At 45.0% G+C, this 23,976-nt stretch overlaps 1 protein-coding gene across 3 annotated transcripts in view; it reads left to right on the top strand.

The window, feature by feature from the left end:
• LOC137436660 (alpha-actinin-3) overlaps positions 1–23,976 on the top strand; it is an 81,268-nt gene that overhangs the window by 22,126 nt on the left and 35,166 nt on the right. For all 3 annotated transcript variants that reach the window (XM_068130654.2, XM_078786639.1, XM_078786638.1), the window contains exons 2-5: positions 9,214–9,328; positions 12,015–12,134; positions 17,122–17,208; positions 20,174–20,261. In XM_068130654.2, the coding sequence (XP_067986755.2) occupies positions 9,214–9,328; positions 12,015–12,134; positions 17,122–17,208; positions 20,174–20,261 (410 nt within the window). The remainder of the gene's footprint in view (positions 1–9,213; positions 9,329–12,014; positions 12,135–17,121; positions 17,209–20,173; positions 20,262–23,976) is intronic.

A 23,976-nucleotide genomic window follows, 5' to 3' on the forward strand; every position in this document is an offset into this window, starting at 1 on the left:
CCTCTCCCCTCTCTCCTCTCTCCTCCCTCCTCCCTCCTCCCTCCTCCCTCCTCCCTCCTCTCCCCTCTCTCCCCTCTTTTCTCTTTCCTCTCCCCTCTCCCCTCTCTCCCCTCTCCCCTCTCCCCTCTCCCCTCTCTCCTCTCCCCTCTCCTCTCTTCTCTCTCCTCTCTCCTCTACTCTCTCCTCTCTCCTTTCTCCTCTCTCCTCTCTCCTCTCTCCTCTCCCCTCTCCCCTCTCCCCTCTCTCCTCTCTCCTCTCTTCTCTCTTCTCTCTCCTCTCTCCTCTCTCCTCTCTCCTCTCTCCTCTCTCCTCTCTCCTCTCCCCTCTCCCCTCTCCCCTCTCACCTCTCCCCTCTCCCCTCTCCCCTCTCCCCTCTCCCCTCTCTCCTCTCTCCTCTCTCCTCTCTCTCCTCTCTCCTCTCTCCTCTCTCCTCTCTCCCCTCTCCCCTCTCCTCTCTCCTCTCTCCTCTCTCCCCTCTCCCCTCTCCCCTCTCCCCTCTCCCCTCTCACCTCTCCCCTCTCCCCTCTCCCCTCTCTCCTCTCTCCCCTCTCTCCCCTCTCTCCTCTCTCCCCTCTCTCCTCTCTCCTCTCTCCCCTCTCTCCTCTCTCCTCTCTCCCCTCTCTCTCACTGCATCTCTAGTCTCCTTTTTGATGGTGGTGCTTGGTCTGTCTGTCTGTGGGGGCTGGCTTGTTATTCTTATGGCGTTGTTTTCCTGTTACTTTTTCTTGAATGAGCAGTGCCGCTGCAAAGCTCACGGTATTTATTTCCTTCAAGGGGATGAATTTGCTAGGATTCTGTGTGTTTGTTTGTGTGTACATACAATATACATGTGTCGCCACTCACTTGAATTAGCAAGAAATGTTACAAAATCGACCCCTCACATTCACCGATATTTCTTGTGTTTTCTATATTTCTGAGTGATCTGAATCTGAGAATGATCACGGTGTGTACCCCGATTTAGAATAGGTACACCGTATCCCTGCGCATCGAAGAGCATGACCAAGGGTTGGCGTCAGGAAGGGCATCCGGCCATAAAAACATTGCCTCAAACAGGGAACCATGATTGTCATGGGGCCCGCAAGGCTAACCCCCGCTCTAGCGGGGAAAATGGCCTTAAAACGATCATTCATTCATTCATTTCTATATTTCTGAGTGTGTGATTTGCATCAAAGAACATGACTAGTATGATCAACCATTTTGGAATTCCCACTCTTTTGTGTAAATGCTGAAAAAATTATGTTCAAAAGACGGAATACAGAAAGCACCAGTTCACCAAAATGCATCAATAGAATCTCTAAATTCTGGAACCAGGGCAGTAGTCAAAGTATGTGAGCACGTTGAGATGTTGTATCGAACACATTATGGCCGACTTGACAGTGCAGTGAGCGAGAGAGGCAGTGTATGACGAAGGCAAGTTTGAATCAAATGACAAAGTTGGAGCAGAAGTTTACGTTTCAAATTCTTTTTTGTTCAATGATGCTAAGAAACTGCTGTTTACGTCTGCGCAGGTCATGCCTCTGGTCGGCAATTGGCTCCTCTTTCACTGTGGGAAATAACAGGGCGATGAACTGCTCGAAATTCACAAGTCTTGCATAACAGTGTGATCTCAGCAAAGGAATGACATCTGAGTCAGTTACACTCGGATTGGAGCCCTGATGAATGCCAAGTGTCAGAAAAGTTCCCCATTTTGAAGCAAGAAATCAACGCTCGAGTGCACTTGTGAAGTCATCCCAGCAGCACACGGCTCTCTACTTTCTTACACGTCTGTCTCTTGATGTCCTCTTACTCTGGTTCACACATTTTATACTAGAGCATGTTTAATCTCTCAAAGGCAAATCATATGGCTTCCAAAGATTCGACCTGTCTGATCAACCTCCACTTTTCAGGCAACAGAGTATCATCGGTCCACGATAGCCCATTCTGATCCATGGCGAGTTGCTAGTTATGGGCTGTTTTATGAATATCAACCTAGTTCACATTTTTATATCAGTTATTTAACCAACACGACAAATACACAATTATTCTATTTTAAAATGATCATAATACTAATCCTGCATATACTAACTTCTCTTGATCTTTTAGGCCTCACCATGAGTTATGACCTTTCTTCGGCTGATTATATCGCAAAACAGGCCTCCAAAGCCTATGGTCTCATGTTCAGCTGCGGATTGGACATGATCTGTTCCATGTCATTCCTTGAAAAATCAGAGCTGCTTATCCAAGAAGGCCTTTGTCCCGAGCTCAATGGAGTACTCTGCTTTGTGCCCCAGAATCGCATCCCTCTCTCTCCTAGATTCTGTGGAAATGAAAACTCTCAACATTATTGGAATCTCCTGTGTTGATGCCAAAGCACAAGGTCTATCGCTTTCACATCGCAGGCAGATCGGTGGCACCTGTTTGTTTGTTTTTAACAACTTCTTCTCCAGTCGAATGCTCCTGCTTTCCCAGCCCTCTGACCCTCCCCGGCCTATCCAGGATATACGCATTCTTCCAGTAACCCCCTCGTGATTAGCATCCCAAAATCAAGGCTTTCCTCGAACCTACCAGACCCAGACTCTGTGGTGTAGTGTAATGGTTAGACTGAAGGAACTGCGCTCCAACGCGAGTCGAAAGAATTGACGCGACCAAAGACGGAATTCGTCCGAGTTGCTTTATTGAAACAAAACAGCTCAGGTATTCTCACAAGCCCGTTTATCGGGCAGCAATATATATACACATTTATGTCGGGAAGTTTGCCCGGCAAAAGCTATACCGTGCATGCCCGGGTGTCAAGGGCGAGCCTTGGAAAGGCGAGTCTGGACCTGCCCGGGCGTGTTTGGCTGCGGCCTGGCAAGTCGAGGCTGGGCGTGCCCGGGCGCTCTGGACGAGCACTGGAAAGGCGATAGCGGGCATGCCCGGACGCTCTGGGCGAGCCCTGGAAAGGCGATAGCGGGCATGCCCGGACGCTCTGGGCGAGCCCTGAAAAGGCGATAGCGGGCATGCCCGGACGTTCTGGGCGAGCCCTGGAAAGGCGAGACCGGGCGTGCCCGGGAACAGTGAGTCCGGGCATGCCCGGGAGAGGCGCGTCTGGCCGTGTTCTGGCCGGTGCAAGGCGATTGTGTGCATCCAGCGGTAACCGCTACAAGACCATCCATTCTGATTCTGACAGGTCGGTGGTTCAAGTACAGGCCTAGTCATACCAAACACTTTAAAAATGGTACGTGCTGCTTCCTTACCTGACCCTCAGCATTCAAATAGAATAGCGCATGGACACTATTTTGTTCCTCTTTTCTCCCGTTTGTAGTACTGCTTTCTGGAAATGTTCAAGCAGGTGGGCCACTACAATCTCATGTCATCCTCCATCTTTACTTGCAATCCCTTCTACCCCCACTGACCCTGTCTAACCCAGCGCGATTACTTCCAGGTTTGTTGTTTCCTCCTCTCTTTCTATATCCGCCCCCCCCCCCCCCCGCTTCCTCCCCACGTTGGTATATTGCCTTTTTGTCCCCCGTCGCACAGCGGAGCGAAAGGGGGACTATGGTTTTCCCCTCCGTCCGTGTGTCCGTCCATCCGTCCGTCCGTCAGTCCGTGCATGCGGGCGTGCATAAGCGAAGGACCGCATTCGAATTTGGTGTGTGGGTGCAACCCACGTCAAAATCCAAGATGGCCGCCGCCATGTATTTCTGATGCCATGTATGTCTGAACCTTGTGAGATGAATATCTTGAAAAATAAGCGAAGTACCAACTTCTAATCTGGTGTGTGGGTGTATCTAGGCATAAGGAAGAACGCTATTGAAAATTGGGTCGCCACGTCAAAATCCAAGATGGCCGCCACCATATACATGTCTGAAACTTGTGAGCTAAATATCTCGAAAAATAAGCGAAGTACCAACTTCTAATCTGGTGTGTGGGTGTATCTAGGCACAAGCAAGAACGCTGTTTAAAATTGGGTCGCCACGTCAAAATCCAAGATGGCCACCGCCATGTATGTCTGAACCTTGTGAGATGAATATCTTGAAAAATAAGCGAAGTACCAACTTCTAATTTGGTGTGTGGGTGTATCTCGGCATCAGGAAGACCGCTGTTGAAAATTGGGTCGCCACGTCAAAATCCAAGATGGCCGCCGCCATGTATGTCTGAACCTTGTGAGCGAAATATCATATCATAGCATGTTTTCTGCGTCTTCCACTTTGTCAACTCACATCACTTCACCGACGGGGGACCTCGGCGTAACGCTTGTTACCTTTTGTCACTACGCTCTTCCATGAGCTGAAATTTTGCATATGCAGTACTGTATATGAAATTTGTGTCGTACTATTTTCTGCAATGTGTATGCCGTATGCGGTGTGTGCAGGTGGATCTGTAATAGGTTCTCCATTGGTATGTTGCTGTCAGGTAGGATACCTGGATGTGAGATTTAAGTTCATTATTTAAGCTGTGTGGAGCTGTGGCTCTCTGAGCACAGGTGTTTGAGGTCAATGTAGTCCAAGAGTTGAATTAGCTCAACTGGCTATGCAACTGTAATGTAATCTGGTCCATCCTCTTGGTATGCAGCCTGCGGTGACTCCTGGCAAAGAACACAGTGGGGAATTTGAGGTCCACCATGTCATACCTGCAGGCGAGACGCCCAGCATAGCATCCGTCTGAGGGGACAGTATATGCATTGAAGCCGCCTTGCCCTGCCTGTGAGACACCAGGATGGCAGTGTATAGCCTGGCACAGGTTTGAACCCAGGCTAGACAGATCAGTGGCGAGGGTACCTATCTCTTGGCCATCTTGCCAGCCCATGTAATCTGGTGATTGCAGGACAATCCTGACTCCTGACCACAGTGCTTTCACGATGGTTAATCGTCCAGGTGTATTATACCTTGTTCTCCTCGCCATGGTGTACGTTGTGCTGGTGGTATTTTCATGCCTCAAATAATGGTTATTCTGGTTTTCTGCATCCAAATGATCGATTTGATTGAATCAAAGGAATTGATGGACTCGCAGGAATAGTTTGGCACGCAACGAACAATTTCCACAACTCGGAAAAGGTAAACAGAATTGTGCAGGTGACTGAAGATCAAAGACCCTGAGAGGTAGATTTAATTGGTTAATGAACTTGTAGTCCCAATGGGTATCTGTCCATTTGTCCCTTGTCTCATGCACTACTTGGTCTTGATAGTGGAAATGGTTTATCTCATGTTCAGTTGTTTTGCTTCAGGTTTGTATGGTTACCTCCGCCACCAAAGGTAGGAGGCTATTGTATTTTCACTGCTGTCTATCTGTCTGTCTGTTTGTGAAGAGGATATCTCAAAAAGTTGTGGATGGATTCGGACAAAACTTGGTGGAGAGGTTTGGTGTGTGACAAGGACGAAACTATTAGATTTTGGTGAAGATTCTGATTCGGATCCGAGATTTAAAAAAAGTGATTCTTCACCATTGAGATATAGGGCCAAAAATGATATATAGCACGATATCTCAAAGAGGTGTGGACGAGTTATAACAAAACGTGGTGCATGAGTTGGTTAGGCGACGAGGACGAGCCATTTAGATTTTGGTTTCAGTCCGAATCCAGATCTGGCCTATCAATGGGATACAAACATAAACTGTTTCAGCCTGGTGGAGGTATGCGCTCCACCAAGTACTATTCTAGTTGTGTGTTTGAGACACTGTGCTATGTACACACTCGCCAAATAATGTGCATTTCCCTGCTCCACAGTTTGGCAGCTTATTACAAATTGTTTTCAGAGAGAGATGAGAGAGGGATTGTAATAAGAATGTGAGGTCGGAGGAGTCGGTGGTTAACATGACCATGTGAGAGGTGGGTGGTTGAAGTTGTGCACATTTTAAATGGAAGCGATTCAGTGAAGACAGCATGGCCTTGGCAAGTGGTTTGAAATACACCGTGCTCTCTGGAGCGAGATGTTTATTTGGTTCAAATGCACGTTTCCTGAATCCTTATTTGGGAATCTTATGTGAGTCGAGCTTTAAACCTTGGTGAGTTGGTTTAAAATGTTGCAAACTCAGCCTCGGAAAGCGAGTCCTAAAAAGGACAAAATGGTTGCGCGATACGTTCATCCCCTATTTGGCGATGTTGCCTGTGCTATCTATCTTTGTTCTGCAGAAGGATTTCCTCCACATAAAACCATTACATCCTTTATATCCAAAGGGGCCAAAGAAGGGGGAAGTGAAATGTGGAGGGAATTGGGAGGTGTTTGGAAGGATGTCGAGGGTTTAAGACAAAGATATTGGGATATTTGAGGAGAAGATCAGGGACTGTAACGAGGTGAAAATGGAAGATGACTCCTGACCCTAATTCCTGATTCCCTAATTCCTAATTCCTGATGATTCCTGGAATGCTGTTTTGTTAGCATGGCATTGCAACACGAGGTGCACCGTCCTATGCTTCAAACGGACGTTAAGCCAGGGGTTGTATGTCCTAGTTTAAATACCATGGGGTCTTTTTTTGCAGAGCCGGTGAAATATCACCGGCATCCTGAACAAATTCCAAATTCCCGTCACCTTCAGTCAAACGTCGGATCTCTTCAGCCGGTTCGTGAAAACTTGGACCCGAAACCTTCCATCCTTATTCCATCCAAGTAAGGACCCCACAAGGTGGAAACAATTTGAGTCTTTAAAGGCAGTTATGTTAGTGTTAGTAGTGGTAGTAGTAGGCCACGACAACTATTGACCAGAGAGCACGGGGCGGGAGGGTAGAATGGTGGGAGAAGCAAGAGGATATGCGTGGGCGTAAGAGCGGGCGGATGTGCGGGACCAATTTGGGATTTGTAAAGAAAGAATTCTGGATTAATTTTCAACAAACAGATGTTTAACTTTTTGCGAATAAACCTATTAAGTACAAAACTTAAGGAGGTAACCAACTACTCATCAACCCCTCAGACCTTTGACGACCCTTTAATTCCCCCAAGACCCTTCAGACCACCAAGACCCCTGAAGACCTCCAAAGACCCGAAATACCCTTCAAGGCCCTAAGGCTCAAAAAGACCCTGAATACCCAAAAACCCAAAAACCCCGAAGACCCAAAACACCCCGAAGACCCAGAAGACCCAAAACACCCTGAAGAGCCAAAACACCCCGAAGACCCAGAACACCCCGAAGACCCAGAACACCAAAAAGACCCAGAACACCAAAAAGACCCAGAACACCCAAAAGACCCAGAACACCCAAAAGACCCAGAACACCCAAAAGACCCCGAAGACCCAAAACACCCCAAACACCCTGAAGACCCAAAACGCCCCAAAGACCCAAAACGCCCTAAAGACCCAAAGCGCCCTGAAGACCCCAAAACACCCTGAAGACCCAAAAGCCTCTGAAGACACCAAAGACCCAAAAAACCCTGAAAGGCCCAGAGGATCCAAAATACCCTGAAGACCCAAATGGCCCTGTAGACCCAAAACACCATGAAGACCCAAAAGACACCGAAATGGTCAAAGATGCCTACCCCTCTGAAACGACATGTGGTGAGGCGTGCAGAGCGTGCCGAGTCACGCTAGTTCAGCTAATGCAAAAGTCATTGAAAATGGTCGTTAGTATTAGAAGATTAAAAGCATGGAGTACCAAGCAGGCTCCAAATGTAGGTTCATAAAATAGTAATTGAAGAGTTGTGACGATGTTGGGTAGGATAGGCCACTGGTTTTAAAACACCCAGGAATGTTCCCTGTCCTCCAAAACGCAGGCCATTGAAAGCCTTTAGCATGTTTCTCGCGCAGGATGGCAGCTGTAGTCACTTATTGGTCACTACTGTTTGCAACTAGTCATGCTTCTTCGAGGAAAGGGGAAACATGGGGTCCCCAGAAGTCCCTTAGGGGTCTTGGGTGAGAGCTTTTGATGAATCCAAATGGTCTGTAAATTCGAAAAAGAGATCTTGGTAAATCCAAATGACAGTGAGGTTTCTTGCCAAGAGATGGGCCAACGGATCTTCGTCAAACTATCAGAGCTTCATCAGGAAGTGCCAGGAAGTATTTTAGGCAAATGTTTTTGAAAATTCTGGAAAAAAAAGAAAGTTACATTTTTTGGATTTTTTTATTTTTTATCATTCTATCGTGCCTCAGCCTTTGCAGCTTTGTGAAAAGTAATATTAAATGATCCCCAACCCCATTCCTTCGTGGGAGTATGAAAGTGTTTTAGACCCCTCACAAAAAATACGAAAAAAACAAAATTTGATTTCTTCAAAATGCCAACAGGATGAGAACAGCAACGGGCAACGCCAAATAAATTGGAATTGTAAACATTAATTATAGGGATATATATATATATATATATATATATATATATATATATATATATATATATATATAATAAATAATAATAATAAAATATAGATTAAAAAAAAAAAATAGATTAACAAAATTATAAGGATAAATTAGAACGCCAGATAAACGGGCAACCCGGATTCTCTCTGCAAGTTGTCGATAAATATCAACTGCCATTCAATTATCACGGTTCACCACATCCGCACACAACTCCAAAATAAACCTCATCAAGTGTGGGGTTCATTCCTGCTTGCCTCAAATTATGCGAATGTGGTTATATGTGGCTCAGCATTTGGTTCACAAAAACTCTTGGTCAGTGAAGCCAAGTGAACTCTTGGACAGGTGTAACCTGTGAATAGTGCTAGCCATGCTCCTGCATAGAGTAGTCTTATAGCTGTAGTATCTTATTGTCTACATCTGCTGTCATGGGTGATGGACACAATTGGCATTTAATTTAATGAATTATGGAGGATCCTGCCTCAAATTGGAATTCTACAAGGCATCAAGACTGGACTTCTATCTACCCGACTCTTAGGCCTACTCTGATCTTGGTAATGCCCCAACATGGTCAAAACTGCAGTTAGATTGGTTAAGTTGGGATACCTGTTAGGTAATTGTGTTGTCCTTAGCTGGTAGAATTTCCTCTGCTAGTACATCTCTGTAGTTCAAAACTGCAGACTGAAGTCTGCTCCAAGTTGCCAGAAAAACTTTTATTTTGATGCACCTTTAAAGCAAAGTTTTGGCAATGGATGACGAGTGTTGTAAGGGTGCTTGGTGTCAGTTGCCATAGCTATTCCTTCCTCTTGCTGCCTTCTGTTTTTATTAATTTGTGAGAATTTCCACCACCTGAAAAGTATACTTGTTCATAGGTTGTTTTCCTTTTTCTTTGTCATTTAATATCTTTGGTGCTTCCCTGGTGAGGTTGTCCAGAGTTGCAGCTTTGATGGCATCCAAATGGGCTGTTTTTATCCAACAGACATTCACTGCTTGGTGCAATTCTCACCTGCGCAAAGCTGGAACAAGTATCTCCAGTATCGAGGACGACTTTCGGGATGGCCTCAAGCTCATGCTCCTACTGGAAGTTATTTCTGGTAAAGTAAACCTGACTGGGGTAATTTGTGTCATGGTCATTGTAGAAATTGTTACTATTAATATTTTTGAGCAGTGAGTCAGGCCACAAACTTTTGCAATAAACAACTTGTGAATTTTGCAGCAAACTAGGAATTTATGATGGTGAAAAAAACAACAACAAACACTTGCCCAAATACTTGTATATCGAGACGCACCCTAGAATGGAAACCTCCTCCTGTTCCTCGAAGACTCTGAAAGTTGCAGAGAGGTTGAAATGTAGTCATTTACAGACTTGGCATTTAATATGGATTTTTTTTTTGTGGGGGTGAACTTACTTTTCAAGATGTCTTAGAACCAAAAGTTCATTGGAATTATGTTGAAATTATTCTAGATTTTGTTAATGTGACCTTTAAAAGAAACAAAAACCACATTTGACATTTCGAAACAAATAAATTGATCCTTGAAAGTGATGTAAACTGATATCGAACTCAATTCATGGACAGTACTGTGTTAAACTTCTCTACGTTTTCCAGAAGTATCTCTTTATTTTTCACATTAGCCAAAAATTTTTTAAACAAAAACAAAAGTTAAATTACGCCTGGGATTACGGACAGTAAAATTACAGTTCAGTACTTCATGTAACCCCCACAAGCATTCAGGCGAGCACGTACACGTTGAGGCATGCTGTTCATGAGATTTGCCAAGGTTTGGACAGGAATTGCTTGCCATGCAGTGACAATAGCCTGCTGCAATTCACGCACAGAGGTCGGCTGCTGGTCCAAGTGGTCGATTTGACGCGTTAATTCTGCCCACAAGTTCTCTATCGGATTCATATCCGGGGACATGGCAGGCCACTCCATATGCTCTACACCACGGTCAGCAAGAAAGTGTTGGATCATGCGAGCACGATGAGGTCGTGCATTGTCATCTTGGAAAACAAAGTTTCCTCGAAAGGCTGCACGAGCAAATGGAAGCAATGTTTCTTCCAGAATGGCCCTGTACTTGAACTGGTTCAGGTTTCCATTCAGAACAACCAGGTCAGTTTTGACCCTGCATGAAAAGCAGCCCAAACGGTCACCCCACCACCTCCAGCTTGGACTCTTAGCACTATACAATCTTTGTTGTAGGCTTCATGCACTTGTCTGTGCACTCGGACGTGGCCATCTTGACGATAGACCAGAAATCTAGACTCGTCACTGAAGATCACATGATTCCAGTGTCCTGGCTGCCATTGACGGTGCTCTCTGGCCCACTGAAAACGGCGCTGGCGGTGTTGTCTGGTCAGGCGTGGCTTTCTCAGGGGACGCCTGGCACGATAGCCTGCTTGAACCAGTTGTTGGTTGACTAGCCTTCTGGATACAGGCACATTTGTCAGTTGCTGCCACTCAGCCCTAAGCTGATTAGCTGACTTGGTACGGCCACTGCGGACTAACCGGTGCAGCTGGCGATCATCCCTCCTTGTGGTTCTGCAGGGACGTCCTGGCCTCGGTATTGGAGTAGGGACACCCCTCTGAGCATTTCGTTTCAGGGTCTTTGACACCTGACCTTGAGTGATACCATACTGCCGAGCAATAGCACGCTGTTTCATGCCGTAATTTCGTAAAGCCACCACTCCATGACGAACAGCATTGTCGAGTTGACGGACCATCTCAAGAGGAAGCGGCAATAACTTTTGGAGATGTGCAGCAGTTGTTTTCCACTAATACAGAACGCAACAACCCTTGTATACCCGACTGTGAAGCCAATCATCAAATGCACCTGTCCGTACATTCTGCCACGCCACCTGTGATATAATCCTGTTGTTGACTTCTTGCTGCGACAGACAATCAGTGACATGGTTCTTTTAACAAATAAATCACCAAAGTGTAAAATAAACTCACCAGATTGATATACTGAGTTAAGAAAGTAAACCCAAGTCAAGAAAAAAAAAAAATTCCATATTAAATGCCAAGTCTGTAGTATCCACTCGCCCTGCCGTAACACTAAGTTTCGCTGAATTCCGTCGTGGCAGAAAATCTCGTTTTTCAAAATGGCCACTGTACGGACATACGTACGAAGCAGATATTTAGAGATTGAATGACTCTGCTGAAGATGGAGCATCGGCCAGTTTTCGCCATCGCTAACTCCTGTCTAGGGTGAATCAAGTCGATCTGAGTATATTGCATGAGCCTTTTAAAAAAACCATTCTGGAAATGGTACATCATCGGCAAGCCTTGCATCAGACATCCTGTGTACGTCGTACGCAGCAGACGATATGAGAGACGAGAGGGTTTTTTTGTCTTTTGATGGAATGCAATGAAGCTTCATGTGTAAAGGAATGGCATTTTGACATTAACAGTGGATATCACTCTTTCTCGGCTTAACTCGTTCAGTAAAATCAATAGGATGCGTGCGGTTGGGGTGACCCTTGTAGAAGCCACCGTCTTCACCATCATTCCATACAAGCAAAACCCGTTCTAGCTCCTCCATGATTCTTGACATTGTACACCTTTGGAAAAAAAGAAGAAAAAAAAGACCAATAATAAAGTCACAAACTCTAATGTTTATTAATGAAGGCATCCTTTTGGATTCAGGTTTGTTCAGTCCTGAATGTCGAAATTCCTGGTGAAGTGATCCTATGTCCATGTTGTAAAATAAAAAGTCTGTTCTTACTCCTGCAGGTATCTGTAACCGTACTGTTCTTCTAAACTTTGTATATTGTTTCAGGTGAGCGCTTGCCCAGGCCAGAGAGAGGTAAAATGCGCGTACATCGTATCGCCAACGTGAACAAGGCTTTGAACTACATCATCAGCAAGGATGTGCGCCTCGTCTCCATTGGTGCAGAGGGTACTGCCTAACTTCCCATGCTCAACCATCTTGGCTGACTTGGCTATTCCCTCATTCGGTCATTTGCTTGCTATCCTTTACTTGCTCGGCCCTTCGCTCACCTAGTAGGTCGCACACATTCTTTCAGGAACCCTTTGCTTGTTTCCCTCCTGAAATCTGCACCTCCATTCATTTCTCCCCTCTTTTCCACCTGTAGAACCATCTTATTAAATTGTTAGAAGGTTGTCTCATATTTTTCCTGCAGGCTTTGAAACCTGCTGCCCACTGCCACATCATTTGTCTCTCTCCTTTCTCATGTGCTCTGTGTTGCATCCTTACATTCTTGTCCACCTCTTCCTTTCTGTTTATTGACCCCTCACTGTTGGTTGTTTTGCTCTTCCATAAACACCGAAAGATTGTTTTTTGGCACTTAGGTAAGGGGACCATCCAAGTTTATTGACACTTTCACAGTCATGCAAAGAGAACAAAGTGGGGCGAGGAGTTGCTGCTCACGCAAGACTTCAAATCCTTTTTAGAAATGTCGATTTTAAACCTGCAATTGACTGCAAAAACAAACAAACAAAAAGATGTCATTCAGAGCATGATACTTGCAAAATCCACCTCTCCCCCCCTTAGCCCCCCCCCCCCAAAAGTTAGCATTGATCCAACAAATGGTCCATTTCCTATTTCATCAAGATTAAAATTGACGATCTTGATCAAAGCTCGGGTCAATAGGATGAAAAGTGACGATTTTTCAGATGAAAATTGATGATTTTAGATGTTTGACCTAGAGTTGACCTTTGACCTTTTGACCTAAAAAATAGTTGATTTCCTTAGTGACTCGATGTGCAAATGCTGTTCAATTTTCAAGTGAATCGGATGAAAAATGGCGATTTTAGAAATTTGACCTCCAGATGACCATTGACCTCAAAATCCATAGGCTTCTCAATTGTGACGACCTCTACAACTTGGTGAAGTTTCATGATTATCGGTTTAGAATTGTGACCTGTAGGTGAGTGACAGGCAGACAGACAGACTGAATAACAAATGCAACTGACCTTTTTGCAAGTAACAAACAAAACAACAACACACACATCAATAACATGGAGGAAATAAACTGGAACATCATGCATCCAACGAGCACGACATCACCATGACACCGGGCCTCACGCTGAGCCTACAGCTTGATCGAAATCACCACACACATTATACTGACATGGCATGTCTCACCTCACAGCTGGTCACGCTATGATTTCATGGCCGGCTGTACACACGGTAGAGCGCATACCACTGCCAGACTGACCAATTTACGTTTTGTATCCCACCGAAAGGCCGGATATGCATCCGGACCTTAACCAAAATCTAATCGGCTTGTTCTTGTCACCTATCCAACTCATCCACCAAGTTTTGTCAAAATCCATCCACAACTTTTTGAGATATCATGCTATTGATAGTTTTTGGCCCTATCTCTCAATTATGAAGAATCACTCTTAAAAGAGAAAAAAAATTCTCGTATCCGGATCCAGGTCTTCACCAAAATATAATGATTGGTCTATGGCATACATCAAACCTGCAGTCCACCAACTTTCGTCCAAATCTGTCCATAACTTTTTGAGAAGATAAACCTTTTTTGGGCAGGTAAGTGAGATAAGAGGTTTTCCTGAGGTTGCAATGGGTACATTGATGGCAAACTAACAGGATTGATGGCAGTTTAAATGGATTGTGGGTAAGGATGTTGGATCACACGAGTGTAGGTAGTGAGCAACCACGTTGTAAGACTGGAGGTAAAAGAGGAATTGAACAAACACAAGGAGGTGACTCCACGGGCAGGAAAAAGGGGGGGCGAGGGGGATAAAGGACTAGAGGGGAGAAAAATGTTTATTCCTGAGGAGGTAAAATAGGGTGCACCGTACACACCAAACCTGTGCACCAAGTTTCAGTCAAATTTGTCCACAACCTTTTTGAGGTATCCTGCTCTCAGACAGAGACAAATATAGGTAAAAGTGATGGGCAGTATAAAATCCTGTGTTGACTAATATTAACAAGAATGGTCGCACTGTGGTCACAACCTTGTGGTGCTTCCCCTTCTCTCCCCATCTTGTCTACCGCTCCCCTTTTTATGTACTTTGTTTGTCTGTTTGATTTGTTTGTGTGATAAATGTTAGCTCTTTCACGAGCCTCGATTCTGTGTACAAAAAACAAAAAAAAAAAAACCTGCGACAAGATCCGGTAACGGCCTGATTGAAACACTCTTAAAAGATGAACAGAGCTGTTGGGAAAGACATGTAATACCCTGTTATCTATCTATAATTCCACTAATCTCTGTGTGTGTGTGTGTGTGTGTGTGTGTGTGTGTATGTCTGTGTGTGTGTTTGTTTGTCTGTGACCGCTGTTTCTCGACAACCACGGGTCCGATATACTTGCAACTTGCCAGGTATATTGCTGGGGACCCGAGGATGTGCCTTTTCAAGGTTTGAAATTAATAGGACAAGTAGTTACCGAGCTATGTCCAAAAAACGATTCAACCAATCAGAGAGCAGCGAGCTATCACGTGTGCCGAACGTGGCGAACAGACTCTGCCTCGGACGGCACATTTGAGAGCGTATTCATTTATTTCACGTTGGCAAACTATGTTGGCGTTAAACTATGTTTTAAAACTAATTAAAACTAATTTGCGATTCTTTCGCTTTCCTGCCCGTTTGTGCACGCTATGGCGATTTCTTTACCAAACTCCGCAAGCCGTTCGCTTTGGACCAAACCATTTCATGTAAATAGAGGGGGGGGGGGATTGTCACCGTACTCGCAAGCCGTTCGCTTTGGACCAAACCATTTCATGTAAATAGAGGGGGGGGATTGTCACCGTACTCGCAAGCCGTTCGCTTTGGACCAAACCATTTCATGTAAATAGAGGGGGGGGGATATAATTTTAGATATATATATAGTACGGGCATGCCCTAGTCTATCTATAATTCCAGTAATCTCTGTATGTCTGTGTGTATGTCTGTGTGTTTGTCGTTTGTCTGTGACCGCTGTTTCTCGACAACCACGGGTCCGATATACTTTAAACTTGCCAGGTATATTGCTGGGGACCCGAGGATGTGCCTTTTCAAGGTTTCATATTAATCGGACAAGTAGTTACCGAGCTATGGCGATTTCTTTACCAAACTCCGCAAGCCGTTCGCTTTGGACCAAACCATTTCATGTAAATAGAGGGGGGGGGGGATTGTCACCGTACTCGCAAGCCGTTCGCTTTGGACCAAACCATTTCATGTAAATAGAGGGGGGGGATTGTCACCGTACTCGCAAGCCGTTCGCTTTGGCTTTGCGAATGAACCAAACCATTTCATGTAAATAGAGGGGGGGGATATAATTTTAGATATATATATAGTACGGGCATGCCCTAGTCTATCTATAATTCCAGTAATCTCTGTGTGTCTGTATGCGACCGCTGTTTCTCGACAACTACCGGTCCGATATACTTGAAACTTGCCAGGTATATTGCTGGGGACCCGAGGATGTGCCTTTTCAAGGTTTGAAATTAATCGGACAAGTGGTTCCCAAGGTATGGTCACCGTACTCGCAAGCCGTTCGCTTTGGCTTTGCGAATGGACCAAACCATTTCATGTAAATAGAGGGGGGGGATTGTCACCGTACTCGCAAGCCGTTCGCTTTGGCTTTGCGAATGGACCAAACCATTTCATGTAAATAGAGGGGGGGGATATAATTTTAGATATATATATAGTACGGGCACGCCCTAGTAGGGTTAAACGAGCTGTTTCAATGATTAAACGATCAAAACGAGCTGATTCATCCATCACGCAGTCACAAATTGTTTAACCCCAATATGGGGCCGTTCAAACATTATATGATGCTATTTTTTTTTTAAGTAGTCACGTACCATGCGTGCTGATGGGCTGGATTAAACCTTACTAATATTTTTTGTTCGACATATGATGACATTCTTCGGGGCTTTCATCGTGAGTAACACTCAACCCAAACAAAGCCAATGTAAATCTGATGCAGCAAACACGTGCAGTATATAATCAGCAGAGGCCTATCTATATACGTGATGTCGTAGGCCCACTAGAAAACCAAGATGACGGCCATATTATTTTGTTTGGGTGCCATGGTGGGTAGAGTCTGACGAGCTGAATCTGAGGGCCTTTCACTCACTCACCGCAGGCAGGTTGTGGTCTTTCTGTCCTCTACCGACTCTTCTCCGGCCTTGCTCCCCCAGCTCTTTGTGCTCTGTCCCCCAAATATTCCTACAGGTCGCACAAGATCTGCCTGCAACCCTCTTATGGTTAAACTGCCAAAATCAAGACTCTGCTCACCTTCACTCTTTCATTCCTCTTTTCTCCCACTTCTGGAACAAACTCCCTCACTCTCTTCAATCCCACTCCTCCCTCCAGGTCTTTAAAACAGCTGTTCACCACCATCTCTTGTCTTCCCCCATCCAAAACCTTGATCTTTTCTACCCCCGTTAATTCACCGCAGATCCACTTTTTTGAAATACCGACTTCTTTCCTTGAAGTCCTTGCAGTGTCCATGTGTTTTTACCTCTCCCACACTTTCCCTTCCCCTGCCCCCTCCCCTCAAGCCCTGTCCCTCCCACAGATCTCCCAATGTCTCTGTTCTCTACTGTTGTACTTGTGTGCTTCCCTCTCTCTCTCCCTTCTTGTCTCCCGCTCCCTTTATTATGTTTTATGTGTCCGTTTATATTTTTTTGTGATTAATGTTAGCTCTTACACGAGCCTCGATCTTGTATACACACAAAGAAAAAAAGTCACGCCACAAATGTGGATGGGGTCTGGCAGCAGGCCGACCATTTTTTTGAGGAGGGTAAGAGGACAGGATGGAGGCTTCTTGAAAAATTCCACTCTTTGATAATACTGTGAAAATGTTGATCATTTTGGACAGGCCCTAAACCCATTGCTCAACCAACAAAGTAAATGACTATGTATGGACAATGGAATGGATCATGGAAGATTCATTTGTGTTGTTTCAGAGATTGTTGATGGAAATGTGAAGATGACACTGGGAATGATCTGGACAATCATCCTGCGCTTTGCCATCCAAGACATTTCTGTGGAAGGTGAGTCGACCCAAGAAAACTTACTGTTAAGGAAAAACAATCTTACATTCTAAATGTAGAATAAAGATTTGATTCAACTCCTTTGAGTGTCATACACGAGGTGGTTTAATTGCATTCAAGAAACCTAACCAAGAGTTTTCTTGAATTGCTCTGGAATTAAATTGTCTTCAGTAACCTCAAAGCAAAAATGACGGATTTAAAAAGCCCCATCGGTGTGATGTGCTTATGAACTTCAGCTCTTCAGCATTCTGTTTGACAAACAGGATCCGCAAGTATCGGGGACGCCTCTTCGTGGTGGTTGTACCCCCAATGCAAGTCGGAGGCAAATCTTCCCCATTCTTCCCTGCTGCCTGGATTTGTCAGAGTGCCGATCGGTCCCCATGCACTGGCCCTTTCCCTCTTCTCTCTGCCCCCCCCCCCCTCTCTAACTTTGTCGTGGCCCTGACTTTGTGAAGGCGGGGGTGCACCATCCTGGATGTGAGGGATCTTTGGGTCGCTCCTGGGAGATCGGTCGGCTGTCTCCATGCCGCGGACTTGTTCGAGAGAACTATCCGGTGCTAAACAACAACAACAACCAGAATCCGATTAGGGAGGGGGGAATGGGAGGTGTCTTACTTTGTCTCTTTTGAGATTCTATTTCTTGACTTGATCCATTGCATACTATGCTCCGGAACACGGAGATGACTTCACTGAGATTTTGACAGAACATTCGTCAAGTTTCGGAGAAAGGATAAACCATGGATGAAGGAAGATCCGCATAATGGCAATATAGCAATGAGGAAACCAGGATGATGTAAGATGCACAAACCAACAGGATCGCTGGTAGTTTATGTCGATTGCAGGTGAGGATGTTGGATAACACGAGAAGGTAGTGAGCGACCACCTTGCAAGACTGGAGGGAAAAGCGGAATTGGCCAAACACAAGGAGGTGATTCCACAGGCAGGGGAAAAGGGGAGATAAAGGAATGGAGGTGAGAAAAACGTTTATTCCTGAGGAGGTTGAAATGGGATACATTGGTGGATAATTGCATGAAATCTGGAATGGCTAAATGAGAGGTTGTCCAAGATTGAGAGGAGATTATTCAGTACCGATAATTGATGGGTAGTACCAATAATTCCCAGAAGCATAGACTCATTAACATGCAGAATATCAAGGTTTGGTTCGAGATTATACAGTAGTAAAGAATAGCAACCTGGTGTTGGGCGAGCGGCTAGGGTGCCGGCTTAGGATCCTAGGATCCTGGGTTCGAATCCCGGTCGATCACTGAATTAACGCCAGGGGGTTGACTCAGCCTGTCATCCTTCCGAGGTCGGCTAATTGAGTACCAGTTCACTGGTAATTCCCTGTGTGTCGTAAAAAGGCGGCAAAAAGGGTTGGCGTCAGGAAGGGCATCCGGCCGTAAAACATTGCTTCAAAAAGGGGACCCAAAACCAACAACAACCACGGTCCCCGAAAAAGGCCAACCCCTGCTTTGCGGGGAAAAATGGCCTCTAAAGGTGGTTATTTTATTATATAAAGAAGAATACTCCACTGGACAAATGCAGTAAAAGGTCAAAGTGTGCCAAAGTCGTGGAGTAAAAGTGTGCCAAAGAGTAGTGGAGTAACCTCAGTCTGTCTGTCCTTGAAGCCAAACTGTTGACTCAGGATATCAATAGATTCTTCCATAGTTTGGCCATGAACAACTAAAACAAGAAGAAAAAGACATAAAATGTCACAGCCCCCCGTGGTTTTAGTAATTTTGCTGAACTGAGTTAAAGGTCGTCAGTCAGCCATCTTTGGTTGGATTACAAAACAAAACCTTCTGCATATGTATACTCTCATGTATTGTCTTTGTGCCGAGTTTGAACAAAATCGGTCCATGCATGTCGAGAAATAGTTGGGGACATGTTTAAGTACAAAATGGCCGCCAGTCAGCCATCTTGGATGTGATCTCGAATAAAAATGACGTTCATATGTAACCCATTATTCATTTTCTGTGTGCCAAGTTTCAACAACATCAGTCCATACATCTCCCAGATATGGTTGAGGACGTGTTCAACATCGGGTCTTTTTACAACTAAAATGGCCGCCGGTCGGCCATATTTGATCACATCGCGAAACAAAATGATGTGCATCGGTATACCGTCATGTATTGTCTTTTTCGCAAATATGAACAAAATCGGTCTATGCATCTCTGAGATATGGTTGCGGACACATGTACGCACAGATGGACAGACGAGACCCAATCCATAAGCCCCCCTCCCTCCCCCCCCACCCCTATAAGCACCACATAAGTCCAACGGGGGCTAATAATAAAGAATAGCATTAGCCATTTTTCCAGGTGGAAGGATGGCCTGGATTTCTGTTCTTTAATTCACCAGAATTGGCCTGATTAGGAGGGCACCAGCAGTGGAACTTACATGGATCGATGTTGTTACGACCGGTCATGGAGCAGCCAAATGATGTGCTAGGACACGTCACGACGGTGTTATGCGGAACCACAATTGTGCTTGATCTCAGGAATTCTGTGCCAGGCCCTTTATGGAATCCTTTACATGGAATGAACCTTGGCAGAAGGCTGTGGAATGCTTTTGCACCAGAGGTTGTCGGTAATGTCGATTGAATCTCCAGCTTTTTACGATCCAAGCAAATGCTCATTCCTCGAGTACCTTGGCATTCCTGTCGTGTCCATGTTATGACGCGTGCTTTCACCCATTTCTATCACCAGTAAAATAAGTTGTAAAAATTACATGGTGATGCCACTTTAGATTTAGATGGTTGCACTCGGTATAAAATACGTTGTGACGTTGAGGGTTTCTGAAAGAGCTCGAGCGGCCTTTTTGCCGTTGTAAGAACAACATGGCGTTGCTCGAGTTGATGCTCCTAACATATTGATGAACTGGGAGGCATCAGCTCACTTGGTTTGTGAGACTTCTCCATGTCTGCTTGAGTTTCACCATTGCTGTATGTGGATGTATGTTGCAGAGATGTCGGCCAAAGAAGGATTACTACTGTGGTGCCAGCGTAAGACTGCTCCATATGACAATGTCAACGTCAACAACTTCCATACAAGGTTTTAGTGCAAAGACACCTTAACTCACGTATACACTACTTGAATCCAACTACTTGAGTCTTTTACCTCATTGTTCATTCACACATTAAACAAGAATGCTTTTTATAATTTCCAGGATCACATGTCATCATTATTGATATCTTGATAAATGCTTTTTGGAAATAAGCCTTGTGAAAAAAAAGAGGAGGAAGAGAATGTGATGAAGAAGAAGAAGAAGAAGAAGCATGCACACAATAAACATTGAGGCCAATTTTTCCAAAAAATTTCCAATACCAATTTTCAAAATGTATCTTTCTGTGTGTTGTGAAAGGATAAAATAATGTTTGATAACTTTGGCAATGACGAACAGGAATATACATTTGATTACCAGCAAATTCTGCAAGCACGACCTACCACTGAACTGAAAATATATAGAATGACCATTGCCATTCACACCACACAGGTGGAGATGTAGCTACCGGGCGCCATGTTGGTTGGCACTCGATGCTGGGCGATGGTGATTTCCGTCACGCGTTTGCACGTAATTCAGAGCGAAAACCGATTGCGTTTTTTCGCCTTTTGTGCGATCGTTTTTCAATAGGAAACCTATCACAGTTACTACAACACTTTCCTTTATCCTTTCCTTTTCACAAAAAAAAATTCGACAACAAATATTGTTAATTTGGGAGCGTGAAGAACTCGGGACATTGTCATGAAACTTGCGAAGAGTCTGTCCGAATTATTTCACAATGATTTGTTTTTGGTCAAAATTGAAAACATGAATTTAGCTGTCCTTTTATTACGTACCGGTATCAAAATAATGCAAGCTAAAGTGATGAAATGAAATATATATACGTCTTTGAAACAGCTGTGAAACGTCTTTCCACAACCCTTCCGTAACCGATTGGAGCAGCTTATTGCCGCACAAAATGGCATTTTAACAGTTGTCTGGCTTTTAAAATCTGGGACACGTTCAAAACAAACGAGATCCACGAAGCGAGTCGGTCGAGTCGTGCTAACCAAGATGGCGACACGGTGGCTACACTTTTCACGGAGTATGAGCGTTCTATATATTTTCAATTCAGTGCGACCAACACGCTGTTCTCCGCGCGTCGGCCGCCACAGTGCGCCCGTGGTTCTTTCGGCCATCTTGTCCGCAATAGCGCAGCCTCAACCTCCGGCCTCGGTTTAGAATTCGAACCCCCTCTTATAAAAAAAGCCAGTGATTCCCCGATTGTCGCTGGGCAAGTAAGCGAGAATCCCAATAATGAATTATTTGTATCTAAAGAACAAACAAGATGTTGTTTTGATAACGTTTGATGACTCCCATTTCATTTGAGGACGTACGTTTGACGTCACCACATTTGCGATCCGCCATCTTGCAGTTCAAGCAAACAACGTGAAACTGCACATCACCTGCATCGTTGTTTACATTTGTTAAAATCGGGGTTAAAGTGGTGAATTTGTTTTTTGTTGTGGCATTCGTGCCGACAGGGAGGACTGGTTGTCGTATCATTGACAAATTATCATTGAAATTTTATTATTTTATAGTTTTTCAATTACGATTGAAAAAAATATAAAGATTTTGATATGGAAAATTTGTCTTTTAATTTGTCAATATCTAATTGTGTACGTACACAAAGTGTGTCGTTGGATGTTATCTCCATATGTGGGTTTCAGAAGGTGGGAATGGAGCCCTCCGAGGTCTCAAAGTGTGTGTGTTGTGTTGTGTTGTGTTGTGTTGTGTTGTGTTCCAGCCTACCCATTGTGTTGCCCAATAATAACGAAAAATACCACTGTACAAAATAATACGCGTCCAATCAAATTTTTGATCGGTTTTCATGTTGTGACAGAGTTTATGTCGGCCTTCGGTGGGTTACCCTCGATGCTACGTGAAAACTCATATCCGTAATCTCATTGCATTTGATTGGCGTCAGCTGCTATTCAAAGTACGTGTCAGCAAATGACAAATTCTGTCCCATTGCCAAGCATTAGGTACTGACCCGCAAAACGTAGGATGTTTCTCATTGGTTGACTTTAACTCAGAAGAAAACATTGTAGCAATAAGAACCGCACCTGTGCTACATTAGCTGCATTCACAATACGTGCAAACAAGTATACGATATCGCCCAGCCGGCCATTTTGTAATTGCAGTAGATCTAGCATTCTAGCTGAAGTCTGTTTTGGAGAGTAGGGCATGGCCAAGTCCACGTTTATCTTTAAATTTGAATTTATATTTTACTCATAACATATTGTTATGTCTGGCGGGGTAGTGATATGTAGAGCAGATAGAGCTGAGCAGGTAACATGCTTCGAGGTGTCACGGTAAGGAAAACTACCTGTAATAAGTTCTTCATGTGTAGGCGTTTTGTCGGGTAAGGAGTATACTTGTGAACCTACCAGGAGGTTCGTGTGTTAAATAGAGTTAGGGATTAAAGAGTAGTGCCCTTGTATGTCTCACCTGGTCAGCCAAACCTTTGTCCCTTTTGGCACTGCAGACCAACATAGACATTCCGACAAGTCCCTAGCGCAACACTAAATAACGCCCTTCTCTGACATGACTGTGAAAGAGAATCGACAAAAGGAAACCAGGCCAGGACACCACCGCATGGCCGCCGCCATTTACACCTCCGACGGGCCTATCCACCTCGATTGCCACGCGCTATGACCACGGAGTAGGGAGCGAGGTTGGGAGGCGCGGGGGGGGGGGGGGGGGTGTGGGTCTGAGCGAAGCTGGAGGTTCGGTGGAGGTCACTGATTGGGTGGCGCGCCAAGGCTGACGTCACCGCTGCGGAGTGATACGAGGCGCGGGAGGATTTTGAGTAGAGTAGAGTAGAGTGGAGTGAGTGAGTTGGCCGGGAGAGATCAGCGAGCGCCGAACGCAAGTCTTGAGACGTGCTGGAATGCACGCAGTTGGCAAGCAGGGTTGAGCTGGTTGGCGCGTGAGCAGGAGAGGAGTTCGCAGCACGAGTTGGGCTGAGGTGTAGCCCGAGTGGAGTTCGCCTGCTTTTTGACCTCGCTTGGAGCCTCTAGCCTGCGTTGCACACGTGGTGCTTTTCCTGCTTTGGGGCCTGTGTGCGAATGGAGTGGACGTTGGTGGTGCTCGGAGGCGGTCGGAGAGGGCCACGTGGGATGCCGAACAGGGCCGTGTTGGATGGCAAACAACGCAAGACGACAGACGAGATAAGGCCGCATCCACAATTACATTTTACACGACGAGACCATTATTTTCCTTTAATCCATCCCCCCATCTGTATTTGTTGAGTCTGGTGTGCGGGATCCCGAATATAGGACTTAGGATATTTTATTACCGACACGTGTATTTTCCTGTCCTTGCTTTTATTTTGAATAAACCCTTATATTATTTTGCATCCCCTGTTAAACCTGTGCCCGCTTGAGTTAATCCCCTTACAGGACCGGAGCTACAGTCGACGCGCTCTAGGTAAGCGCTTCCGCAGCCTCCATTTTCCTTCTTCCTCCCGCGCGACATATAGCCGAATCTGTGTTTGGGTAGTTGCCTCCGAATAAGACCATTTAGGCCATCTGCGACTCTGGTGTTAACCGGAGTTGCGCGACAATATGTTATGCAATGTAAAAAAAAGTCCAAAACATATTCAGGAGTTGCATGTAAAAAAAACTAGAATGACGCTCGGTAGAGCACAGACCACCGCCAGGCCGAACAATCCGCATTTTGTATCCAATGATAGGCCAGATCTGGATCCGGACCTAAACCAAA

This window comes from Myxine glutinosa, chromosome 11 (genome assembly GCF_964187855.1).
Source record: "Myxine glutinosa chromosome 11, kmMyxGlut1.1, whole genome shotgun sequence".
In the NCBI taxonomy this organism is placed as follows: domain Eukaryota; kingdom Metazoa; phylum Chordata; class Myxini; order Myxiniformes; family Myxinidae; genus Myxine; species Myxine glutinosa.